The 25,052-nt window shown below is 36.7% G+C and overlaps 1 protein-coding gene across 2 annotated transcripts in view; it reads left to right on the top strand.

Moving 5' to 3' along the window:
- Nucleotides 1–24,628, top strand: part of LOC128094774 (probable alcohol sulfotransferase) — a 40,299-nt gene extending 15,671 nt beyond the window's left edge. The window contains exons 4-6 of one of the 2 annotated variants that reach the window (XM_052713295.1): nt 5,095–5,189; nt 20,154–20,331; nt 24,516–24,628. In XM_052713295.1, coding sequence (XP_052569255.1) covers nt 5,095–5,189; nt 20,154–20,331; nt 24,516–24,628 — 386 coding nt within the window. The remainder of the gene's footprint in view (nt 1–5,094; nt 5,190–20,153; nt 20,332–24,515) is intronic. The other variant, XM_052713297.1, reaches the window with a different exon arrangement.
- The last annotated feature ends 424 nt before the right edge of the window (nt 24,629–25,052 follow it).

The raw sequence follows: 25,052 nt of genomic DNA, 5'->3' as shown, positions 1-25,052 counted from the left end.
TTCCCCTAAGATTACCAGCACCCTCAACCAGCATGGATAGTATAAGAAGCTACTCCCAAATTCCCAAAATATTGTTTATAAATGTTTATTTTTGTTTAAAGCAGGTTGATTATAAATGCAATTCCTTTCTAAAGAGGAAAAGAGAATGTTATAGTTAAGATACGCTGAAAGGGTAGATTATTGTTTAAAAATGTTTTACATTGCTATAGATTTTAGTTTATTGATACAAATTTAAAATTAATTTTGTTATGCTGTATGTATATTTATACTCTTTTTGGAAGTATTTTGTTTGTGCAACTCATTTAAAGTTGTAATGTATCATTAAGAAATACATATTCATAGTTAATCATCTATGATAATCAAACTTGTAGTCATTTTAGTTAAGTTGTTTAGATATACATAGATATATTTCAATTATGCATGTAATCTTCATACAGTTCAAAGACCTACAGAATATGGCATTTAAAATGTTTTAAGAACTTTGACTTTCTGGACATTGAGACATGTCTGCTCCTGGCAGCACCAATCTACTTCAGAGAAGATAATGGGCCTTGAAGAAACTCATTATGAAGTTTGCTTTCTTTGCTGCAAAAGTTAGCCACTGCACAAAAAAAAATTGCCCTTGCCTTGACTGTTAGAAAATATGTTGTATAAAGTGGACATCCAGGACCCATAAAAGGTGACCACTGAACTTTGCAAAATAAGATGGTTCTTCAGGTTTCTACTTAACGGATGAGACTGTCAGACATTCCACAGGACACAAAGAAGCAACTGAGAGACACTAGGCTTATAGACTGAATAAGGATGCCCTAATGTTGCATGTAACTGTCCAGGTAGCCAGCTCTCTGTCATTCTAGATTTTTGAAAGTTGCATACAATGTATTTCTTGTTTACTTAAGTAATATATCCTTCTGGGGTCTTTGATGTAGTTGAAGACTAGATAGTTCTAATTATAATTTTCCTTGGTTATGATAAAAGATAAATTACATATGAAAACTTAGACTCACAAATGTAGGACAGATAGAATATTTTCTTTAATTTTACAAAATACAAATAGACTAGATATTGTAACTGTAATTATTGTTTGATAACTCATTTGTTATTCATAATTTTAATAGGTTAAAGTTAAAACCTTCCTTGTGTTTAGACAGAAGAGGAGAAATGTCATTCTGTATGCTGTGAATATGTGTTGCTTTGATTGGTTGATAAATAAAGCATTTAACAAGGCAGCTTAGAGGCAGGCTGGAAATTAAAAGAGACAGGAAGAAGGGAGAGAAGAGATGCCAGTGAGCCACCCTAGGAGCAACATGTAATGGGATGTAGTTAAAGCCACAGAACCTGTGGAGATACACAAATTAATAGTTATGGGATAATTTAAGATATAAAAAATAGCTAGCAAAAAGTTTGAGCCGTGACCATGCAGTTATAATTAATATAAGCTTCTGTGTGTTTACTTGGGAGATGCGAGTGGGAGAGAGGTGTCCCTACCGCCAGCAGGTCAGGACACAGGAAATCTTCCAACCACAGCCTTGTTGGCATACACTTTGTAATTCATGTCCCCAAACAAATACCTTTTAAAACAACTCCCAAAGCAGAACTGCTATTAATTATTATCAGTATTTCTCACTGGCTTATTTTTGGTGCACTCACTAACATGCTTTTGGTTTTTTTGGTTTTGAGACAGAATCTGTTGTATCCAAAGTTGACAAGAAATTCATCATGTAATTGAAAATTACATTGAATCCCTGGTCTTTGGGCTCTCCCTTCTTAATTTTGGCATTACATATGTTTGACACAACATTTCACTTGGCTTCTAGCTTTTCTTTTTATGCATGTATGTATTAGTGTTTATGATGAAGCGCATGCAAATGTGAAAATGTAGGTGTTCTTATGCTAAAGACAGATGATAATATCAGGTGTTGAACCTTGATTTCAACCTTGTTTGAGACAATCTCCTTCTTCTTGTGCATCCCTGTGTGTGGCAAATTGACAGGTCCTAAGCATGTAGGCAGGCAATCTCCTGTCGCCACCTTTCATGTCATAGAAGGGGTACTAGGTTTAATAAAACAGGGTGCATCACCATGTTTGAATGGTTTTTGAGGATCCAAAGTCAGGTCTTGTGACATACAAGGCAGTTGATTTCCATTGAGCTATCACATGAGCCGAGCTTTCAATCTCTTTAAGTGACTTAATTCTCTCATATATTATGCAACTCACTTTATCTCTACACATTCTCTGTAGATCATTTATCACCACCAGGTTTCAATCAAATCTTAGATTCATTGAATTCATGTATCCTACTTCTCTGGCACTGGCTTAAGGCTTACCTTCTCTCCTAACTTGATTCAGTTGGTTCTTGAGATAATGGGGAACAACACAAGCCTGCAATGGCGGGTGAGGCATGAAGAGACAGCACAACTAGACAGGAACAGTTAGGACACTCTGACTATTGAAAACACATCAAAGTAGTACTATGAATGTAAATGAAGCATTGTGTTGACTATGGAAGGCTATGTCTTGAGCATCTCTAGCTGGCTATGTTTTGGTGTCTTTGGTCTTAAGGAGTCACTATCCACAAGTTGTGGAACCTGAGAGGTGAATGTTAGTGGAAAGAGATATCCCTCAGAAGGAGTTAATAGAGTTCTTCAGACATGATGGTAATAAAAAGTCCCAAGCTGGAAATGCTCAGAATCCTCTGGCTTCCTATACTGTGGTGATCACATTTTACCAACTCATGCCTTTGTCACTGCTACTTGCCAATAGGATGTCTCCTCATGGCATCACTAGTAAATCTGTGAGGTGATGAGTTCACTAATGAACTGGATTTTATCTGCTTACTAACTGTGTGTGTGTGGCAAATGGTATCACTGAATGATGACCAGCCTTCAGGAGCTCAAGGATTGAAGGGGAAGCCATGGAGTCAGTAAACTAATCACTTAACTTGAATTTTCTATCAGAGGGTGTAAAATTTAATTTGCTGGGGTGAGAGAGAGGACAAAATTTAACTCTCTGGGGCCAACAAAAAGGAGGAAACATGTACAAACATTTATACTTCTCCATCATTTTCTCTATGTTTCTCTTAAGGCTTATATATCTGAACAAAATCTCGCAGGCAATATAAAACTTACAAAAAAATTCTATTTTTCAAGTGCATGATTACAATGAATACAGTTAGAAAACATGATTTCCAATTTCCCTCAAATGATTAAACATCCTACACATTATGGATGTAAAACAAATTATCCGAAGAACCCACATACATTCATATCCAAGCAACTTGGTATAGATTAACAGAATATAAGCAAGTAAGATATATTTCTCAGCCATTCTTTTACTGCCAGACTAAATTTTGTGGTTACAAAGGAAGGATCAATGATTTATTACTTATCTCAAATGGTAATCTTATAAATAATCTTAAAAGAATCACAAACCTAAATTATTATATATGAAAAACAATCAGTCTTCTGTCTTTTAAATACTCAGATTGTGTATTCCTTCATCAATAGCTTTTTTTGTATCAGGAAGCATAGGGCAAATTGGGCATTAATTAATCTCTGTCTTTGAATTAATTATCAGGATTTAAGAATTAAGGAATTAATCATCATCTTGAATTGCCAAACCATCCTAACAAGAAATATCCATCCGCAAATAATAACTAGGCTGCTTTGTTCTTGTTTCTTGACCTCAATGAGTCCCTCACTTAACTATGTGCCTTTCTAAACTTTACATGGTTTCCACAGGATTTTCACATCAAAGTTATTAACAAAAATATCTTATCGTATCTGTACGTCACATTTAAAGCTTTGTTTTAGCTATGATGCACACTGAAGCCCATGTCACATCTCTCAAAATTAAGATTAAAAGAACTTGAGCTAGCTTAACTTTTGGGACACAATTGTGTTGTTGTTCATTTTTCCTCTTTTGGGTGGTCTACCACTCAGCTCCCAAATGTATCACACAAGGCTTATTCTTACTTGTAAATACCTGGGCTTAGTTTGTCTTGTTTCTTGCCTGCTTTCCTTAACTTCAATTAACTCATCTCCCTTTTGCCTCTGGGATTTTCCCATTCTCTTACATCTGTAAATCTTACTCTTATTCGTAACTCCTACTGGCACTGGCTGTGTATCTGGTTGGCTGACTCTGATGTCTTCCTATTTCTTTCTCATTCATTGATCTTTTTTACTCCCAGAATTCTTTTATATGTTCTCTGCCTGCCAGCCCCCTCTGTCCTTTCTTATGCCTCACTATTGGCTTCACATCTTTATTAGACCATCAGGTGTTTAGACAGGTGCAATAACACAACTTCACAGAGTTAAACAAATGCAGCATAAAAAAGTAACATACTTTTAAAAATATTCTACAACACAATTGTTTTTCTTAATCATTAATCTAAACCACAATCCATATGGATCCTCAAAAGAAACTAGGTATGTGTAACTTCCTTGTTCTTATTTTCTATCCTCTGCAGCCCATGCTTTATCATGGGCAGGGGAAACACCATATCTTGCTTTTGACTTTATTAGTTTCTACACTCAACTAAACTCTATCATAATCAATTTCTACATTTATTAAAGAACCCAAATCACCAAAATGCTGTTTAAACCAACACTATTATTTTGTATAAAATCATTGCTCTAAACAGAATAGCTTAGGAGAAAATCATTTTTATAATAATCCACAAATTAAAATGCCCAGTAGAATGGGAAATTTCCTGGAGATAGTCATAATAAATTAAGGGAAGTGGGGATCTTCCTACATGCATTTACACCATGCTAGATACCATAGGAAAATAACAGTGGCGTAAATGTTAAGGGGCAACCTTAGCAAAAGACATTCTAGAGCCAAAGCCTTTGGGGCCTTACCTATCTGAGATTAACCCATTAGAACTTTCCTCCCTGGTGGACCAACCTACTGATCTTCAGTTGTTGCCTACTGCTCCTCTGACATGGCTATATAAAATATCACATTAAATGCTGTAAATATTGGTTTTGTTTTTCTTAGTAAAGTTGTCTGCCGTTTGTGGAAAGTGAATAATAACAGGCAGACCTCAATTTTATTCTTTGTAATCAATAATTTCCTTCCCCTTTCACACAGTGCCATTTGGATCATGGTTTGAGCACACCCGTGACTGGCTGTCTATGAGAGGAAATGACAACTTCCTGTTACTCAGCTATGAAGACATGAAAAAGGTAACTGTCATTCTTACAGCAATCACAAAATCCTTTAGCAATTCAGCCCATGCAGCACCCCACATTGCTCAGTATCCCTATTCCACCTACTCTATCACTGGTAGGGTCATGAAGAGTCACTAAATGTGAGATTATACCGTATTTCCTTTATTAAGGTGCATCTGTCATTTACTCTCCCGCCTCCTAGTCCACCCTACTTGACCCTGAAATAGGTTGGGGTAGCTCAAACTTGTTCTAGTGGTGTTTCAGATCTGTCTATGTAACAATTTTGATACAGTTGATAACCCAGTGGTAGTGGGGAAGGGGTAAACAGTGTCACACCACTGATGTGCCGAAATGTATGCCATCTCCCTTTGATGAAAAGAAGAGGGAAAAAGGCATGCAATCTTTCAGGGAGTAAGGTGTCCTGTGCTCTGAAGTACTGAGGGTTTCTCATGGTGAGCTAGAAGACACTGGAAATTTCAATACTCTTAGAAGAGAATATCTAAAATGTTTCAACACTAAGTAATGAAATATATCTAAATACTCTGATAGGCCATACCCTTATGTTATTTTGCAGGTTTCATTTCATTGAAATGTCCCACTGAAAGTCATAAATATTTTTAAGTAATACATGCTTGTCACAAATATCTCTTACTTTAAACATAAAAAATCCATATCTTGGCAGGGTGTCACATGATTGTAAACCTTGCACTGAGAGGTAGAGACTGACTCAGAACCACAGGCCATCCTTGGTTGTCTGGTGTGTTTGAGGCCAACATTGGGTACAAGAGACCTTGTTTCAAAAGACTACTAAGGAAAATAATTTTGAAGTTCATTTGTCTAATTTATTTTCATGTAATTAAAAAAATCTTCCCTCTAATGATGGGCACATAATAATGAAACCAAGCATATAAGCAAAAAAGTATTATCATTTATTAGCAACTCAAAAATTTAAGTAGTTTGAAAGGTATATGTGAAATGCAACCATCATTTACACATTTATAATCAATGATAAAGATATCAATTGTACTTTTTACTGAGCAAAACAAAATTGTCCTGAGCAAACAGTCTGTCAGAAAAAATACTTGTCCACCTTCAGAATTCTTCAAAAATTTAGTTAAGGAGTAGCAGTCTTACAGCCACTGCTAACCTTATAGAAGTAGACTCTGGTGATGACAAAGGCTGCTAATAGTTGTAACTTTTTGTTGCTTTTATTTTCTCTTATTATATTTTTTATTGTTTAAAAAATTATTAATTATATATTATTTTGGAGCCTGTCCTGGAACTCAGTTTGTAGTCCAGCCTTGCCTTGAACACACAGAAATCTGCCTGCCTCTGCCTCCTGAGTGCTGGGATTAAAGGCGAGCACCACCACACATGGCAATTTAAATATATTTTGATCAGATTCTTTCCCTCACACAATTCCTTCCAAATCGTCTCCCCTTCCTTACACATCCAACTTTAAATTCCTTGTTAAAAAAAATTCCCCAAATGAAAACAATAGCAAAAGAGAAAAACACCATGAGGCTGGACTAGGCCCTCTGCATAGGCAAGACAGTTGAGTAGTTTGCTCTGCTATATGGGCCCCCTGACAGTGGGATCAGGAACCATCCCTGGTGCAAGGCAGGCTTTGGAGAGTCCACACATCCTAGGGTGGGACAACTTACACAACCTTGGTGCAGGAGTAGTGTTGCTGGAGAATTTCTCTCCAGCTCCCGCCGCCAAGTCCTGCCAGTCCCAGAGCCCACTTATAAAATAAACACACAGACTCTTACCTTATTTAAACTGCTTGGCCGTTAGCTCAGGCCTATCATTGTCTAGCTCTTACTCTTATATTTAGCCCATTTCTATTAATCTTTACTTTGCCATGTGGCTCGTGGCTTACCGGTACTTTACGTCTTCCTTGTCCTGGTCGCGGCTCCAGGCAGTCTCTCCTCTGCCTTCCTGTTTCCTCTTTTCTCCTCTCTGTTAGTCCCACCTATACTTCCTGCCTTGCCACTAGCCAATCAGTTTTTATTTATACAGAGCAATAGATATCCACAGCAGAGTAGGGGCTTGGACCTGCTTCAACTGAGTGTATCAGGCTCTGCTGACTCCCCATCGTAGGTCTCACATTGGAGGAGACGGAAATGGGGGTGTGGGTTGAGGGGGAAGGATATGGGGGTCAGAGGAAGGTGAGGAAGGGGATCTGTGGTCAGTATGTAAAATGAATAGAAAATTTCTAATACTAATAAAAAAGGAACAAAAGTAAAACACCAAAGTGTAACCAACTGTGGGCACCACCCCCCCACATACACAAAACTATGGAGTCTATTATATGTCAGTCAATTGCTCCTGAACATGAAGACTGCCCTAGAGTGGTTGATATATACAGGGTCACTGCACTGCAGAAACATGATTTTCCCTCTCTCAGCAGGTATAAATGACAATTCAGGTGTTAACCTTTACCCCAGTGGCTAGATTTTAATTCATTCATTCACTCATTCTTTCATTCATTCATTTTTAGAAATTATAACAAAATAAAGTACAATATGATGAAACAATACTATCATCTTAGAGTTGGACAAGACAAATCACCAGAACAAAAGCATCACAAGAAATGGCACAAAAATCAGTGATCTCTATGTTTGATCAATTGGGAAGCCCATAAAATCATGAAACTAGAAACTCTAATTTATAAGTAGAGAACTGGTACAGACATGGAGCACAGTGCAGCATGCTGCAGAATGTGGCTTCAATGTGTTTTTCTCATGCTGATGTGGAGGGCCTTGTTTTCTTCATGTCCTCCCTCCTCTCTGGCTCTTACACTTTCTTCTTCTGAGTAGGAGTTCTTGGAGCTACAGAGGGAGGGATTTAGTGGAAACATACCATTAAGAACTGATTTGTTCAAAAGTATCCACTCTGTGTAACGTCTGTCTGTGGGTCTCTTATTTGTTCTTGCCAGCTTCACGAGAAAGCTTCTCTGATGATGGCTAAACAAGGCACAAATCTGAGCATAACAGTATATCTTTAGGAGTCATTTTGTCACTAAATTGTTAGATCAGTATTAGTTTCCTTTACACTAGGTCCCCAGGCTATCTAACCTCTGGTCAGCAAAGCAGTGTCAGGTATGGATTCCATCTCATGAAGTGGGCCTTAAGTAAAATAAATTATTGGTTATTTCCTCCCATGAGCTTTGTGCAAACATTACTCTAGCATATCTTGCAGGACAAAATTGTAGATCAAAGTATTTGTGGCTAGATTAATGTTTGCATTTCTCTTTTGATAGTATGCATAGTACCATCTTTTAATAACGATGATGGAATGCGGAGCTGAAAGCTGTATGTAATCATCAGCATCTCCATGTTCAATGAGTGATAAAGGTGTTGTCTTCAGCAATGAGTCCTTGCTGTCAGTTTGTGGAGAGCAACCTATAGTCTTGGCAAAGGCTTGTGTTAGGGGTCCTGTGGAATCCCTTTGGCCAAGAACTCATTAGGTGTAACCCAATACCAGACAAGAGATGGTCATTTGGAACACAATCTCCCCCATTATTTGGTAATATTATTTAGATTGTAATCATATGTGTATATATTTTAAGAAGTTTTATTGTACTAGGTTTTCATACATTCACTGATGTATTCCTTAATTTTAGCTGTCACTCCTCATATTCCCTCCCTCCTTCAAGTCCCTCTCCTTTCTCCCTCCTCATTTGATTATCCCATTCCAGGCCTTGACTATCCATCCATAACTTGTTCTCCATGTTTAGTTCTTTCATTATGATTATGGGCTGAATGAACTTTTTTTCCTGATTGTCTGTTTTTTTCTGTTGTCTATTTTGGGTTCTTCATTTTTTTTTTTACTTTGATAGGCATTTCCTTCTTTAGGTTAGAGAGTTATATTCATGATTTATTTTTGGCTTATTTATTTATTTATTTTTGTTTTTTCATCCAAACCAAAATTTCCCTCACTCCCCTCTTCCTACTCCCTCCAACACTACCCCCACCCACTCCATTCCCCTCTACTGTTACTCTTCAGATACTGGTGGGCCTCCCAATGATTTCAGGCAGCCATGGTATATCAAATAGCAGGGTGATTAGTCTCTTCCTTTTCTATTAAGGCTGGATGAGGTAATCTGGTATCAGAAAAGGGTGTTGAAAGGAATCACAAGAGTCAGAGACTCGCCCTGCTCTCATTATTAGGAGTTTCACATGAACACTAAGTTACATAACTATAATATATATGCACAGCACCTATATCAGTCTCATGGAGGTCCACTGTTGTTTGTTCTGTCTATGAGCCCCTATGAGCCCAGGTTAGTTGATTCTGTGGATTTTCTTTTGGTGACTTTGATATCACTGGGCCCTACACTCCAGCCTTGCCCTGTTCTCAAGGATATTTGTGAGCTCCACCTAATGTTTGGCTGTAGTAGCTGCATATTTTTCCATCAGTTGCTTTGTGGTGAAGCCTATGTAATGACTGTTGTACTAGACATCAATCTATGAGAAAAGCAGTATATAATTTCATTGACTTCCTTTGCCATTCATATTTTTGCTATCCTAAATCTCTGGGGTATACTGCCTCTGGGTGCTGGCCCTCAGAGGGGAGCCCCTCTCAGGATATGGGTCTGTGCTCTGCCAGTCATTACTTGTTCATTCCCCCAATTGCTGCCACATCTTTACCCAAGCAAATTTTGTCAGCAGGACAGATTGTAGGTTGAAGGCTTTGTGGCTGGGCTGGTGTCCCAGTCCTTCTGCAGGAAATCTTGCCTTGTTACAGGAGATGGCTAGATCAGTTGACATATTCTATGTTACTAGGTCACCCTCATAGATTCCTGAGTGTTTCCATTGCTCTAGGTTTCCATCTCATCCCAGTGATGCCCCATATTCCATTGTCTCTCCTAATTCTCTCTCAACCCATCCTCCATCCACATGATCCCTCCTGTTCCCATATCCATTCTCCCTTCAAAGACTCTCCCCCATCTACTAGTAATGTCCATTTTACTTCCTCACAATGAGATTTATGCATACCCCCTTGGGCATACCTAGTTATTTAGTTTCTCTTGGTCTGTCAGTTGTAGCTTGGTTCTCCTTTACTTTCTATGTAATAGTCACTTATGATTGAGTACATACCATTCTTGTATTTCTGTGTCAGAATTGCCTTAATCATGACTATCTTTACTACATCCATCAGTTTGCCTTCAAATTTAATGATGTCATTGTTTTTAACAGCTGAGTAATACTCCATTATATAAATATACCAGATTTTCTGTATCCATTTTTCTATTGAGGTTATTTACAGTTTCTGACTATTACAAATAAAGATTCTATAAACATAGTAGAACAAGTGTCCTGCAGTATGAAGTGTTCTTTGGGCATATGCCCAGGAGTGGTATGGTATAACTGAGTCTTGAGGTAGATTGATTCCCAAATTTCTTAGAAACTGCCACATTCATTTCCAAAGTGGCTGTATAAGTTTGTACTGCCACCAGCAGTAGAGGAGCATTCCCCTTGTTCCACGTGCTCTTCATCATAAATCTGTCAATGGTAATTTTGATCTTAGCCATTCTGACAGGTGTAAGATAAAATCTCAGTGTTGTTTTTAATTGCATTTCCCTGATGGCTACGAATTTGAATATTTCTTTGACTATTTCTCAGCCATTTGATGCACCCCTGTTGAGAACTCTCTGTGCAGATCTGTACTTCATTTTTAAATTGGATTGTTTATTTTATTGATATCTAGTTTCTTGTGTTCTTTATATGTTTTAGGTATTACACCTATGTCAAATGTGGAAGTGGTTAAAATCTTTTCCCATTCTGTGAATTGTCTTTTGTCCTATTGAGAGTTTCCTTTGCCTTACACAAGTTTTTCAGTTTTATAATATCCCATTTGTTAATTGTCAGTGTTAGTACCTGCTCAATTAGTATTCTGCTCAGGAAGTTGTCTCTTGTTCCAATGTGTTCAAGGCTATATCCCACTTTCTCTTTTATACGGTTATGTGTATCTGGATTTATGTTGATGTCTTTGATCTTCTTGGACTTGATTTTTATACAATGATAGATATGCATTTATTTGCATTCTTATACAGGCAAACATCCAGTTTTACCAGTGCCATTTGTTGAAAATGCTGTTTTTTCCATTGCATAATTTTGGCTGCTCTGTCAAAAATCAAATGTCCACAGGTGTGTGTGTATTTACTTCTGGGTCCTTGATCTTATCAAAAGAACAGTCTCTCTGTTTTTAATGCCAAAAGCATATGAGTTTTATTACTAGTACTTTGTGGTACAGCTTTAAATCAGGGATAGTGATATTGTTTTCTCATCCAAGATCATTTTAGCTATCCTGCTTTTTTATTTTTTCATATAAAGTTGAGTATTGTTATTTTCTGATCTGTAAAGAATTGTGTTAGAATTTTGATGGGTATTGCATTGAAACTGTAGATTGCTTTTGATAAGCTGACCAGTTTTACTATGATAAACCTGATGATCAATGAATATGGGAGACATTTCCATGTTTTGAAATCTCCATTTTCTTCCTTCAGAGTCTTTAGGTTCCTGTCCTACAGGTTTTTCACTTGCTTTCTTACAGTTAAACCCACGATATTTTAACTTACTTGTGGCTATTGTGAAGGATGTTGTTTTCCTGATTTCTTTCTCACCGCATTTTTCATTTGTATATAGGAGGGCTACTGGATTTTTTTTAGTTATTTATGTATCCAGCTACTTCACTCAAGATGTTTATCAGTTTTCAAACTCCTTGGTAGAATTTTTGGTATAGATTATGTATACTGTTGTATCACCTGCAAATAGTAATTTTTTGACTTCCTTTACAATTTGTTTCCCATTACTCTCCATAAGTTGTCATATTCTGCTAGACAACACTTCAAGTACTGTGTTAAATAGATGTAGAAAGAGTGGAAAGCCTTGTCACATTCCTCTCTTTTGTGAAATTGCTTTGACTTTCTCCCCATTTAATTTGTTGATGGCTATTAGTTGCAATATATTGCCTTTAGAATGTATAGGTATGTCCCCATATCCCTGATCTCTCCAAGATATTTATCATGAAGGTGTGTTCCTGTTTGTCAAAGTATTTTTTTTAATCTAATAGGATGATCCTGTGGTGCTTTTCTTTCAATTTGTCTATATGATGGATTAAATTGACAGATTTTCATATGTTGAATCATCCTTGCATCTCTGGGATAAAGCCCACCTAACCAGTTTGGATTATCTTTTTTGTTTTCTTGGATTCAGTTTGTGAGTACTTTATTGAGTGTTTTACATCTATGTTCACGAGGGAAATTGGTCTGTAATTCTATTTTTGTTTTTTCTTTGTGTGGTTCAGATATCAGGGTGACTGTGGCCTTATAAAATAATTTGTCAATATTCCATCTATTTCTATCGTGTGGAATAATTTGAGGAGTATAGCTATTAGCACTTCTTTGAATGTCTGGTAGAAGTATGTACTAAAACAATCTAGTCCTGGCTACTATTGGTTGGGAGACTTTTAATGACTGCTTCTATTTCCTTGGGCATTATGCATCTATATAAATTGTTTTGAACTTCATATAACTACAGTAAGTGATATCTAACACAAATGTTTTTCCCTTCTTTTAGATTTTCCAAGTTTGCGGTGTACACATTTTTGAAGTATGACCCAATGATATTATATTGATTTTAGTCTTCTATTTGATTATTTCCTGAATTCTTTTGTAGTATTTGTGTGTGCTTCTTATTGTCCTAGAGCTTGTAATTGTGCTGTTAATTCTCTGGTATGAAAATTCTCTAATTTCTGCTATCAGGTTCTTAGTGCTATGTGCCTTCTCTTAACACAGCTTTAATTGTGTCCCATTAGATTCAGTAGGTCATGGAATAATTTTAATTGAATTCTAATAAGTGTTTAATATCTTTATTTCTTTCTTGACCCACTGTTAATTCAGTTGGGAGTTTTTCAGTTTTCATGATTTTATAGGCTTTCTATAGTATCTGTTGCTTTTGAAATGCAAATTTTACTCACAGTGGTCTCATAGTATATAGTGGGTTATTTCAATTTTTTTGATGTGTGTATACTTGATTTGTAACTGAGTATATGATCAATTTTGGAGAAGGTTCCATGAGGGAATGGGAAACAAGTATAACCTTTTGTGTTTGGGTGAAATGTACTATAGATTTATGTCCTGGTCATTTGTGCCATAATGTTTGATAATTCTATTATTTATCTGTTTAATTTCCTTCTGGATGGCATGTCCATTTGTAGGAATGAGCCTCTGAAGTATCACAGTATAAATCTTTGGGATTTGGCATTTGATTTAAGTGTTAGTCATGTTTCTCTTACAAATATGGGTGCCGTTGCATTTGGAGAATAAATGTCAAGAATTGAAATGTCATCGTGGTTGATTTTTACCTTAATAAGTATAAAATATCCTCCAAATTCTTTTTTGAATAATTTTGGTTTTATTTCTCACTTTTACATTTAAATTAACCCATCTTTATTCATCTTTGTATTGTCACAGGTCCTGTGGCTTCAGCTGTCCTCTAGCATCTTGCTCCTTGGGCATCTCTGGTGTGTCTCTCCACTGTGCCCTTCTTCTTCCCCTCTGTAGTTTAGCTTTTCACCTAACCACATCCAACCGGGGTATTGGTCAATACACTTCTTTATTAAACCAATCAGAACATAATCTACACAGGGTATAGAAATATTCCACATCATTTCCCTCTTTTTTGTCTAAATTAATAGGAAGGTTTTAGCATTAGCATAGTAAAGCTATATAAATTGGAAAAAAATTAAGAATTACAGTACCAATACCCAACCCCTTTGCATTTGGCAAAAGTAGATAAAATGATTATCTAACTTATCTTAGTCTAAAGTTTTGTATCTAATTTTCTTTCCATTATAACTAAGAAATATTTATTTATAACTACTTATTCTTCAACTCCATCAAATCCCAGAAGGATGAAATATTACTTAATAACAGGGACATCAGGCTATATCAACAGTCACCCAAAGATCCTCTGTAATGATGGGGCATCCACCTTTGGCATACAGGCCTGGAATATCCTACAGACTTTAGTGTGAAGCAGAGAATTCTAAAAGACTTCCTACCTTGTCTTGGCAAAGTTTGGCAGTCACCATTTGTTGCATTATCATGATCCAGTTTTTACAATGACTGACAGCAATTGAAGCAAAGGCCGTTTCTTTGACCACATTGCTAGCTTTATTCATTAAAAAAAAAAAAACCTCCATACAGTTTCTTTGATGTTCACCATCTATTCTGAAGTAGATTGGTGCTGCCAGGACAGACATATCTCACTTTCATGAAAAGCTTAAATTATTAAAACATTTATAATTCATGTTTTGTAGTTCTTTGAATGTTTGCAAGATTACCTATCTGTTTAAAATACATGTTTGTATACCTAGAACATCTAACTGAGAAGACTATAAGTTTGACTATTATAGATGAATACTGATCTGTATTGCTTAATTATATATTACATTTATTATTGAGCTGCATAAAAATTGCCTTAAGAAATAGTAGTAGTATACATACATTATTACAAAAGTAACATTAAATTTGTATAAATAAAGTAAAATTCATTCCAATGTAAAATATTTAGGGTTTAACAATTGTTTGGGGGGATTAAATATTCCATAATCTACTCTTTTTCCCATCATAATAATCTAACCTATTTCCATCATTTCTATATCATATCCCCATTTTTCTTTTAGAAAGACATTATGATCACTTTCAAATTGTAACCAACCCTTCTTAAATGAAAACAAGCATTTATAACCAATATTTTGGGACTGTAGGTCTACATTTCTAGAATACTTCCTGCTGATTGGTGGGTACTGGTAAACTTTCAAGAACTCTGAAAAAAGCAGGATAATTGTTAAGATTTGGCTTGAATATTTTTGAGCCTGGATCAGCTCAGCTAGCAATGTTAATGCTATTTTGGATGTTGGATCACGCTCAACAGTTTTATTGGTATTTCATCCCCTTGGTCTGAAAATATGTAAACTTTTAAAGGTATATGTGTGTGTGTGTGTGTGTGTGTGTGTGTGTGTGTGTGTGTGTGTGTGTTTGTATAATTTATTAAAAATATAAACTGTGCATTATAGACAAACTAGCCAAAAATAATGTTTTTTGTTTTATGTTGGAGCAGGTAAAATATACACCATTTCTCTTGTATTTACTTTAGGTTTGTTTTCTCATGTCTGTAGTCAGGATTTTAGGGGATCTTTCTTGATCAAACCTGATTTTCTTTGACCCTAGGTGAATCCATAGGCTCTTATTTTCTGCGGAAATAAAAGTATATCCTCTCCCCCAATTAACATACCTTTTGACTTAAATTTTGAATTCAAGATAATTTTAAAATATATAGATTGGTTTAATTTAATAGCTTTCACAATCAAATGTCTCTCAGATGTTATCATTCACTCATTAACAGTCAAAAAATCTAAACACAACACACAACATAATACGGAAATTAGACTCTCTGTGTTTTTTGACTGTATATGGCTTATCATAATTTTTAGTATTCGAATTCTTTTTTAAGAATTTTACTTAATTATTTTTAAATCATTTTAAACTATGACTGTTTCTATCCTTTCTCTTCCTATCCCAAGCCTACACACATTTTTCAAACAAACTGTGATCCACTTAGAGACCTTAATGTCTAAATTTGTCCTTACTGTGTATCTCTAGTCCTTTTCTGTCCTTATGAGCATAAAATACAAATTTGCCACCTACCATGTGGGTGAGAGCTGCCTCTCTGTACCTCATCCTGTGTGAGACTGTGATAACTTGCCATGCTGCAGCTCAAGTCCACATGTCACAGCCAGGGGATGTGTCTCTGTATAGTGGCCCACATGAGAGTCATGAATGGTAAAGCTTCTTGGCTCTGTTTTTATGTGTCTAGATGCCTTTTTAGGACCTCCAGCACTGTGGGACACACAGTGGGTGCCATATGTAAATGGACATTTCTCTCCCACAAGCCAGTTCTCAAATTACCACTCAGAGGCTTATATTAACATCAAAAGGCTCAGCCAATAGCTCAAGCTTGTTACTAACTAGATCTTACATTTAAATTAACCCATATTTATTAATCTATGTATTGCCACATGTCCTGTGGTTTTACCTGCCTATAACATCTTGCTTCTTCAGTGGCTCACTCTACTCTGCTCTTCATTTCCTCCTCCATACTTTGATTTTATTGCCTAACTGTATCTTGCTTGGCTATTGGTCAGTCAGCTTTTTCATTAAACCAATCTGGGCATAATTTATACAGAGTACAGGAACATTCCATAGCACTTAGAAAAGGGGGTGGCCTAGGAGTGGGGAGGAAGGATGCCAGCATGGAAGAAAGCAGAGTTTTCCACAGGAACTGCATAGATAACCACCTGGAAAGGGGGTGCTGAGTGAGGATAGGCCACAGCAAAATTTTCATATAAAGCTGTGAATGAAACTGAATGATTGGCCTTGGGATAACAGAGGTAGAGGTGAGCATCTACAGATAGCCTACTTGCTTTCAGAGTGACCTGTGGGTTCTTATGGAGTATCTTCTTGATCTGGAGGTGAGGGGAAAGCAATGAGGAGGTAGAAGGAACTTTGGAGAATAAGACCTATGTTATACACATTATATTGTAGCTAGAGTTTTCCTGCCTGGCCCACAGTCAGGACAAATCTCTATCACCTGCCAGTCCCACAGCCCCTCAGACCCAACCAAGTAAACACAGAGAATTATATTGGTTACAAACTGTATGGCCGTGGCAGGCTTCTTGCTAACTGTTCCTACAGCTTAAATTAATCCATTTCCATTAATCTATACCTTGCCACATGGCTCGTGGCTTACCGGCATCTTCACATGCTGTTTCTCATTATGGTGGCTGGCAGTGTCTCTCTGACTCAGCCTTCCACTTCCCAGCTTTATTCTCCTCCTTGTCCTGCCTACACTTCCTGCCTATGCAATGGCCAATCAGTGTTTTATTTATTGACTAATTAGCAACACATTTGCCATACAGAACATCCCACAGCACTTCCCCCTTTTTTTTTCAAAAAGGAAGAATTTAACCTTAACAAAGTAAAATTACACATAATTTGGGAATTTGGGCGTAGCTTCTCTTACTACTTCCTGCTGGAGGGGGACGCTGTATCTTATGGGGATACAAAGAAAATTTTAGAATTATAGAATAGTCCATGAGGCTGTATGGTCTGAGCCAGTTGCCTTCAAACTGTTCTGGATGTTGGATCATCTGGGCCATGGTGTCATCAGAGACCTTTCAGGGGGTCTTGGCTGATCAAACCTGATGTATCTTAATCTGGAACAAATCCATAGCCTTTGGCTTTCTGTGGGAACAAAAGCAGAGTCTCCTTTCCAAAGTAACATATCCTTATATCCAAATTTTGAAGTCATGGTATCTTTAAAATATACAAATTGGTTTAACTCAACATCTTTTATGATCAAATCTTTTTCTGCAGTTAAAAATCCCAAAGACAACACAATCCAGATTCTCTGTGTAATATCCATTTTTATGTGGCTTATTTTTTATACTACCTTTACTATCTCTTTAAAGACTTTATTTTTTAAAACTATGTATTTGTTTCTATAACTCTATATATCACCCTTTTTGTCTCTTTCAAGCCTACATATCTTTTATACACATTGTAAACTATTACATCTGAATCTGTCTTATTGTGAATCTATTGCCTTAAACTGCAGCAGCTGTGGCTGCTGGCTCTGCCCACCTCAGCTTCCCAACATGGCGGTAGTTTACCACCAGCTCTGGGAGCTAGCGTGGGTCTATGCTTTTATCCAAGCAGCGTGTAGCCCAGAAACCTCTTTTTTTTGTTTTGTACTTGAAAAGGCTAAATCCACCATGCAGCTTAATGTGCCACTTGCAGAGGCCTCATTCCTGCCATACAGTGGCATGTCAAGCGTGCACGCTAGGAACCCACCAGTAGCTCAAACCAGCAGCTCAAACCAGCAGCTGCCACTCATTTGAGAGAGACAATTAGGAACTGTTTTTAGCTCCGTTTTAGAATCTTTTTTCTCAGTTTTTAGGTGGAAACTCTTGCCACCACATTGGACGCCATTTGTAGCTAGAGTTTTCCTGCCTGGCCCATTATATTGTGGAATTTTGGGGAGAGCTATAGCAGGTATTCTGCACAGAGATGAGGGTGAAACTAGGAGAATGGGCTTGAGGAGGAAATGGAGAGATAAAGCTCTGCATTGAGCCTACTACTTCCATGCCCAGTTTTGCCTGTGGGTTCTTGGGAAATGGTTGATTGAGTTGAGGTGTGGGACCAATCAACAATTTATGGTAGGGGTATTTAGCAGGGTCTCTGAGATCCACTAGAGATGGAGGTGTCTGATGTAGGTGTTTTGATGCAGAACTGGGGATAATACTGGGGGATGGGACTCAAAGGAATGGAGAGTGAGCCAAAAATCTATAGCTAGCTTACTTTTCCCTGGCCAGAGTAATCTGTGGATTCCCAAGGAAGGCCAGTTGAAGTAGGGGCTTGGGATAATCCTATGAGTTGGAAGAGTCAGGATAGGAGGAGAAGCTCTTTGGGATCCACTCTAGATGGGGGGAGATGTTGGTATGAGACTTCGGAGTTGGAACTGGAAGAAAAGAGGAAAAGGAGAAAATATATGGTCAGCCAACCTACTTCCCTGGCATGAGTCAGAAAAGTAATCTTTGATGAAATATATTAAGAATAAACAAAAACAGAAAAATTGAATCATTCCAAAATAATTTGCTCTCTTGATTTTATCTTCCAGGGGTAGAAATTTTCCATGTAAAAAGCAAAGCCATCCATCAGATACTTTGTCTTTTGAGAAATATTTGAATTTTTCATTATAAAATTCATGTTTTCCCAGGAAACTTCATTCCCCACCTCTGCTGCATGCTTATTCATTTTCCCATAAGTCTCCTTTGCAACCATTGAATGCACTGTTTTCAGTTATTGCCATGGTTGTTTACCTTTACATTAAATATTAACAGAATCTGTGATACAATATGTAATAAAAGTTTAGAGCCAAAAATTCCTGTATGAGCCCATGTGTAGGCCTTGGATTCTAAGCAAAGTCTTCCTTATTCCAAAATTTTGCATTCTTATGACCAACCCCTAGAATTGAGCCAATTGTGGCAGTGCACAATTATAATCAGAGTCCAGGGGGGGCTGAGCTAAAAAGATTGTGAACTTGATGCCCATCTAAGTAATAGCATGAAATTATAATTCAAAACAACATAAAATATTGGAAGTAGCCCCAAGTAAAAATTATTGAGAACATTTTTTATGAAATTGTTTTAAATCTGTGCTATGCTCAGTTACCCATAGGAAAAAGTATCCTTTGACATAAACATGAACCTCTATCAAATTATTTGTGCATATTGCCTTCACTCACATTGACTGCTTTCTATAAGTATGTCTATAAGCATCTTTAAACTTCTAAGGGCAAGTTGGGTATGGTGGTGCAAACCTTTAATGCTAGAACTTAAGGGGAAAAGCTTCTTTGTGTTTGAGGTCACTCTGGTCTACACAGCAATTTGCATCAGACCAGATAGGACTCCCTCCATAGTATACAGTCTCAAGACAATAATCCCATTGCATTTAGTAGGTAGATTGGCATACACCTGTGAATATAGCAATAGAAAATTGAAGTCAAGATGATCAAAAGTTTAAGGTCTTCATTCAATAAAAAGTAAATTTGAGGAAATTCTAAGTTATATGAGACCCATTTAATATTAACTCCCCCATAAAAAAATCGCATCTTCTGTATTTTAGGGACCAGAGATCAGTCACATTGCAAGCCTACTAAATATACAAATGTTGTGTATGACTCTTGCCCTCTTTCCTTAACCCCATTCAATATTTTCTCATTTCGTGATGCCATTTTATTCTTCATGTTTCTTTTTCCATCTTCCATCTGTAGTTACCTTCTCTGCATCTGTTCTCTCAAAGCTCTCTAATTATTAACCACATTTTTGTTTTGATTCTTCTTTTAGAATACAAGGGGAACCATAGAGAAGATCTGTGACTTCTTAGGAAAGAAATTGGAGCCAGATGAGCTAGATCTGGTCCTCAAGTACAGCTCCTTCCAAGCCATGAAAGAAAATAAAATGTCTAATTATAGTCTTGTCCCAGAAGATATGATTACTAATGGTTTGGTCCTCATGAGAAAAGGTGAAGAAACTCTTTAGTCCCAAAATATGTCAGAATATGTGGAGGGTTTTTTGTTCCAATGAGGCTGTAAGAAATTGTTGTGAATGTGTCAACGTTCATTGCTCATCTCTCATAGTTTCTCAGAGACCTTGCAGGGGAATCTTTCTGTGGTGATGACATGGACTTCATAAACTCTGAAAAGTTTCTGAAAACATCTTGGAGATGATCTTGGGTTTTTAGAGGGTTGTGTCCAATAACCTCAATGGAAAATGAGAGACATGTTTTTGTGTGACTTTGTTAGGCTCTCTGTATCATAGCCCTAAACTCTAAAGAAAATTATTAATGGAAAGAACCAAAGATATATATTGGATGATAACCACAAAATACACTTCCATTCACTGCTGGAAAAGATGTCCAACAAGTCAAGGTTGCTGATACACTGCAGGCTAAGAGTAGAACTTATAAGGACTAAGTGAATTATCCTCCAGTGTTAAAATATGATGGCATTTGTCAAGCTCAATTTGGATTGCTTCATGATCATATTACTGTTTTTTTTCTGAATTGTCTCCATTGGAATGGGAATATCCATCTTCTCTATATCTGTGCGACCTCTCTATGTTATGAGCAAATTGTGGGTATGGTTTCATAGCTGTGCAGTTGAGGAGTGACTGCCAGAATACACCATACCAAATTAGCAAACAACTGGTGAGATGGGACTCAGGGTTTAAGAAGGAATGAGTTAAAAGTGAGGTATTTGGGGATGACTAAAAAACTTGGGTATAAGTGCAGGAAGTGGAGAGTTATGTATTTAATTTTCCTCTTCCAATTACTTACATGCTTCATTTTTAATCTCAGTCAACCTCCAACCTACAGTGTGAGGATCAGGTCACAAGACTCTAAGGACATTAGGAATATATACAGAGATAAGTAAGTTAAAGTCCTTAGTGGATTGCATTTAATTTAATACTCTTGATATCCTCACAAGAGGACATTATACTCAGATTTGGGCACACAAACATGTCAACTCAAGAAAATGGTCATCTATACACTAAGAACTGAGGCCTATGGGAGGGTCCACTGCCATTGACACATAACCTTAGACTCCTTTACTCCAGAGTCTATGGAGATAGAGTTCTCTGTATAAGAACTGAAGACCTCAAGTAAGAAAAGAAATAGCCCATTATTGGATTTCCTGAAATGAATAATAGTTCTGCAGAGATAAAAGAGTATGTGTACAAAATGGCTTCAATGAAATGCCAAAACAAAAAGGTGGCTTGTTTAATAGATAAAGGCTACTGGAACTAACAAAAGTTTTATCTGAGACACAGTGGAGGAGATGAAATAGAATTTGGAACAAATTTACATGAGGAAAACTGTAATTTCCTCTTTCTAGCTAAGTTTTTCCAGAATGAGACCATATTGAGATTTTAGTTTAGTCTCTTCTAAAACACAGCATTTCCTTGTATTATATTTTTTTAGGAGAAAAATATATAGTAGTTATTTCAAAAAACTGAATATGGACCTAAAGTCATATATGCTTTAATTATCATAGTGGTCATATAAGACACCCATTTCTTGTGTAATTGTAGATAACTTTCATTCTGAGAAATTGTTTTCCTTGTATTAAACTCACTATAAGCCATGAGTCCCACAGGAAGCCAGGTCAATGAAGGGGGAGACAAACTTCATTATACCCTTCACCCTGATTCATGACTCCAGTGCAGAAGTTGCTGAGATGCATATGTTGGGAAACAATTTGAAAAGAATAAGAAGAATGAGGAAAATGTTGATGTTCTTAATTCCTACATTAGATTGATTCCTTTTTTTAATATGGAAAGTATTAGCAGATCAAAAATTAATTCTAAAATTTATTTCATTACTTACCAATAGACCAAATCCTTAAATCATAATGCATGAAAAATTGTGTTAAATGTTATACTAGCTTTGAACAAGAGGAATTCTCTCGACTTACTTTTGATGTCCTTTAGTTGCTTTTCTCAGGACACCAGAGAGAATCATTTCCTTGCCTCTAGAGAGATAATCTGAAGAGCTACTCTTTACCTGGGAGACTCACTTATCTGGCAAGATGGTATTAATTTAGTTTAAAGCTCCAATGAAAAATTTTCCACAAACAATTTTGGTCATTATGATTCAATATTTAGATACTTCAGGAAATACAGACCAGAGAGATGTTCTGTTTGGTTCACATAACTTTTATAAAGACATTGTCACAATCAAGACACATGGGAGGAAATATCTTCTGACAAACTACAAAGTTTTTGACCCTCATAAGTTCACAGCAGATATTTACGAGACATAGTACTTGAGTCAGTAATCATTTTCTCTGGTGTACCAAGAAGATATTAAGAGACACAGAGGGAAGAAGACCTATGGAGAAGCCCACTATCTACAGGCCAAAAAAGCCAGGAGGGCATAGACAACTACATTTTATAAGACCTGCAGCCTCCTAAACTAGGAGAAAGTTCCTTTCCAACAAGAGTTAAGCCACTATGCATTAGGGTTAGACTGACCCTGGACACATCAGAGTTTCAGGAGGTTTTTATAAAGAAGCACTGAAGAAAAATATATGCATGAAAGGTACACAAGATTTTGAGATGGTTGGACTGAGAACTTCATGTGTATACTCCACAAACATGATTCTCTCATCTGGACTGATTCATTCCATTTGGCAGACACATTGAATTTGCTGAGATTCTGGTAGCTCAGCATCCAGTCTGACTTATGAGGATCAAGATTGTTGTTGGATACAATAACACAACTTGTTCCAATAATGAGTATAATAATGAAGGTGAAAGTAGCAACGGGCATTGACAGATTCCAGTAGTAATAGATGACACTCTTACAGTCATCGCAAGTAATGGTATATTATTTGAATATTGTGTTTCAATAATTATTTTTCCTTTAATGTGTACCACTGGGCATTTAAAGTAAACTTGTGTGATAAACAAAGATTGTATTTTAGTAAGGAAAAAACATGACTTCTATTGTCAGTCTTTTGGCTTCAAATCTATATCCATCACTATAATGCTGGTAAGATCTCAAGGACTAATTTTTCTTCATCAGCAAAATGGCAACAAGGCCACTATCTTCCTTACTCATTCACTAATCATTTCAATAATTCCATACTGAGAATGTTTTGTATGTCTGATACACTTTGATAAATGAAGACTTTGGTAACTTAAGAAATATTTAACTTTTCAAGCATATTACATGCATATTTCAAGCATGTTTAAAAAGAGGAAATTCATCAAAGTGTCACAGGTATAAAATAAAATGCAGCAAGGATGGGGCCTGTAGAATTCTACATGGAGAGAAGATAGGAAGAGATGGTCACCATCACACAAATAAGGAAACAAAAGAACTAGAAGTGACTATGTGGAACACATCAGCACTTCATGGTGAAGGAACACATAATAGTACCATGTGAGAAGTTGGATTATTTGAGATCTCTAAGTCCAATCCTAAAGACCTCCTAGAATGTGGTTATGAAGACCAAGGTATGGCAAAAAGTACTGGGGATGAAACCATCTTCACACATCACCAAACTCCATACTGACTGAAAACAGATATCCTGGGATGCTCTCAGCAGACAGTATCTGTGTCTCTTGTATCTGATGGAAATATCAAGATGACTGACATGTAGCTCACCATTGTGTGTATATCCAGCTCCATGGTATCTGATACCTTCAACCTCTGCAGGCATGTGCATTCATATGCAGCTACAGACACATAATTAGAATTAATTTTAAAAGGTGTTTTAAAAGTTGCTGGCATAGTTTGCAGAACATTTATAAGTAAACCCTAAAAGAAAGAAAGAAGAATTGAAGTGTGTTTGGATAATTGAGATATTAAAACTCTGTGGAGCTCAATAGTATAATGGAAGCATGTCTAGTGAGAAGGAGAAATAATCTGGACATTAAAAATATAGATCCACTGTCCATGCTGCTAGATTGTGGAGTTGATATGTTGGTATAAGAAATGGTTGACATTACTTACACAGAGGTACAGGTCTGTTTGCATATTTTTCAAAGCATAAGAATTGTTCTCCACAGAGTAACTGTTAGTTCTACTTTATTGACTGTGTGGTTCTACTTAAGCAGATGGTAACATCATGTGAATAAAGGAATGAGAGCCGATTTATAATCATCATTAACCCATCTCTGTGTCTGCTTCACATTTTCCAGGTGTGCCTGGGGACTGGAAGAATCACTTTACAGTAGCTCAAGCTGAAACCTTTGATAAAGTATTCCAGGAGAAAATGGCTGGTTTTCCGCCAGGGCTGTTTCCATGGAAATAAATTCTTAAAACTTTAAAATCTTACATGCACACTAGTGTTTATTTTCCTGTCCTTGTACAGGTGATTGAGTGTGTATGGTCATAGAATACATCCTATTATTGAATTGTGTAGGTTTTTTTCTAAAATGTATCAGTAGTAATAATAGCAGTAGTAATAGTTGTCCTAGTAGTGGCGTATTGGTGTTTGTTTGTGTGTGTGCATCACACACATGGGTGTGCACATACATCTCTGTGTGTAGTACCTTTAGATGAGAAGAATGCATTGGATCCCATGGAGTTGCCATTACTCGTGCTGTAAGCTCCTTTCTTTGTGTCCTAGGAACTAAATTCAGGTCTTCTATGAGGGTAGTACAGTGCTCTTAACCTCTGAACCATCTCTCCAAACCTGAATCTTGTACTCTTGAGTCATCAAATATTTGTTCCTA

The sequence above is a fragment of the Peromyscus californicus genome, unplaced genomic scaffold (genome assembly GCF_007827085.1).
Source record: "Peromyscus californicus insignis strain IS unplaced genomic scaffold, ASM782708v3 Scaffold_4__1_contigs__length_199733344, whole genome shotgun sequence".
In the NCBI taxonomy this organism is placed as follows: domain Eukaryota; kingdom Metazoa; phylum Chordata; class Mammalia; order Rodentia; family Cricetidae; genus Peromyscus; species Peromyscus californicus.
Note: the sequence above shows the minus strand (reverse complement) of the source record. Positions and strands in the feature narration are given on the sequence as shown.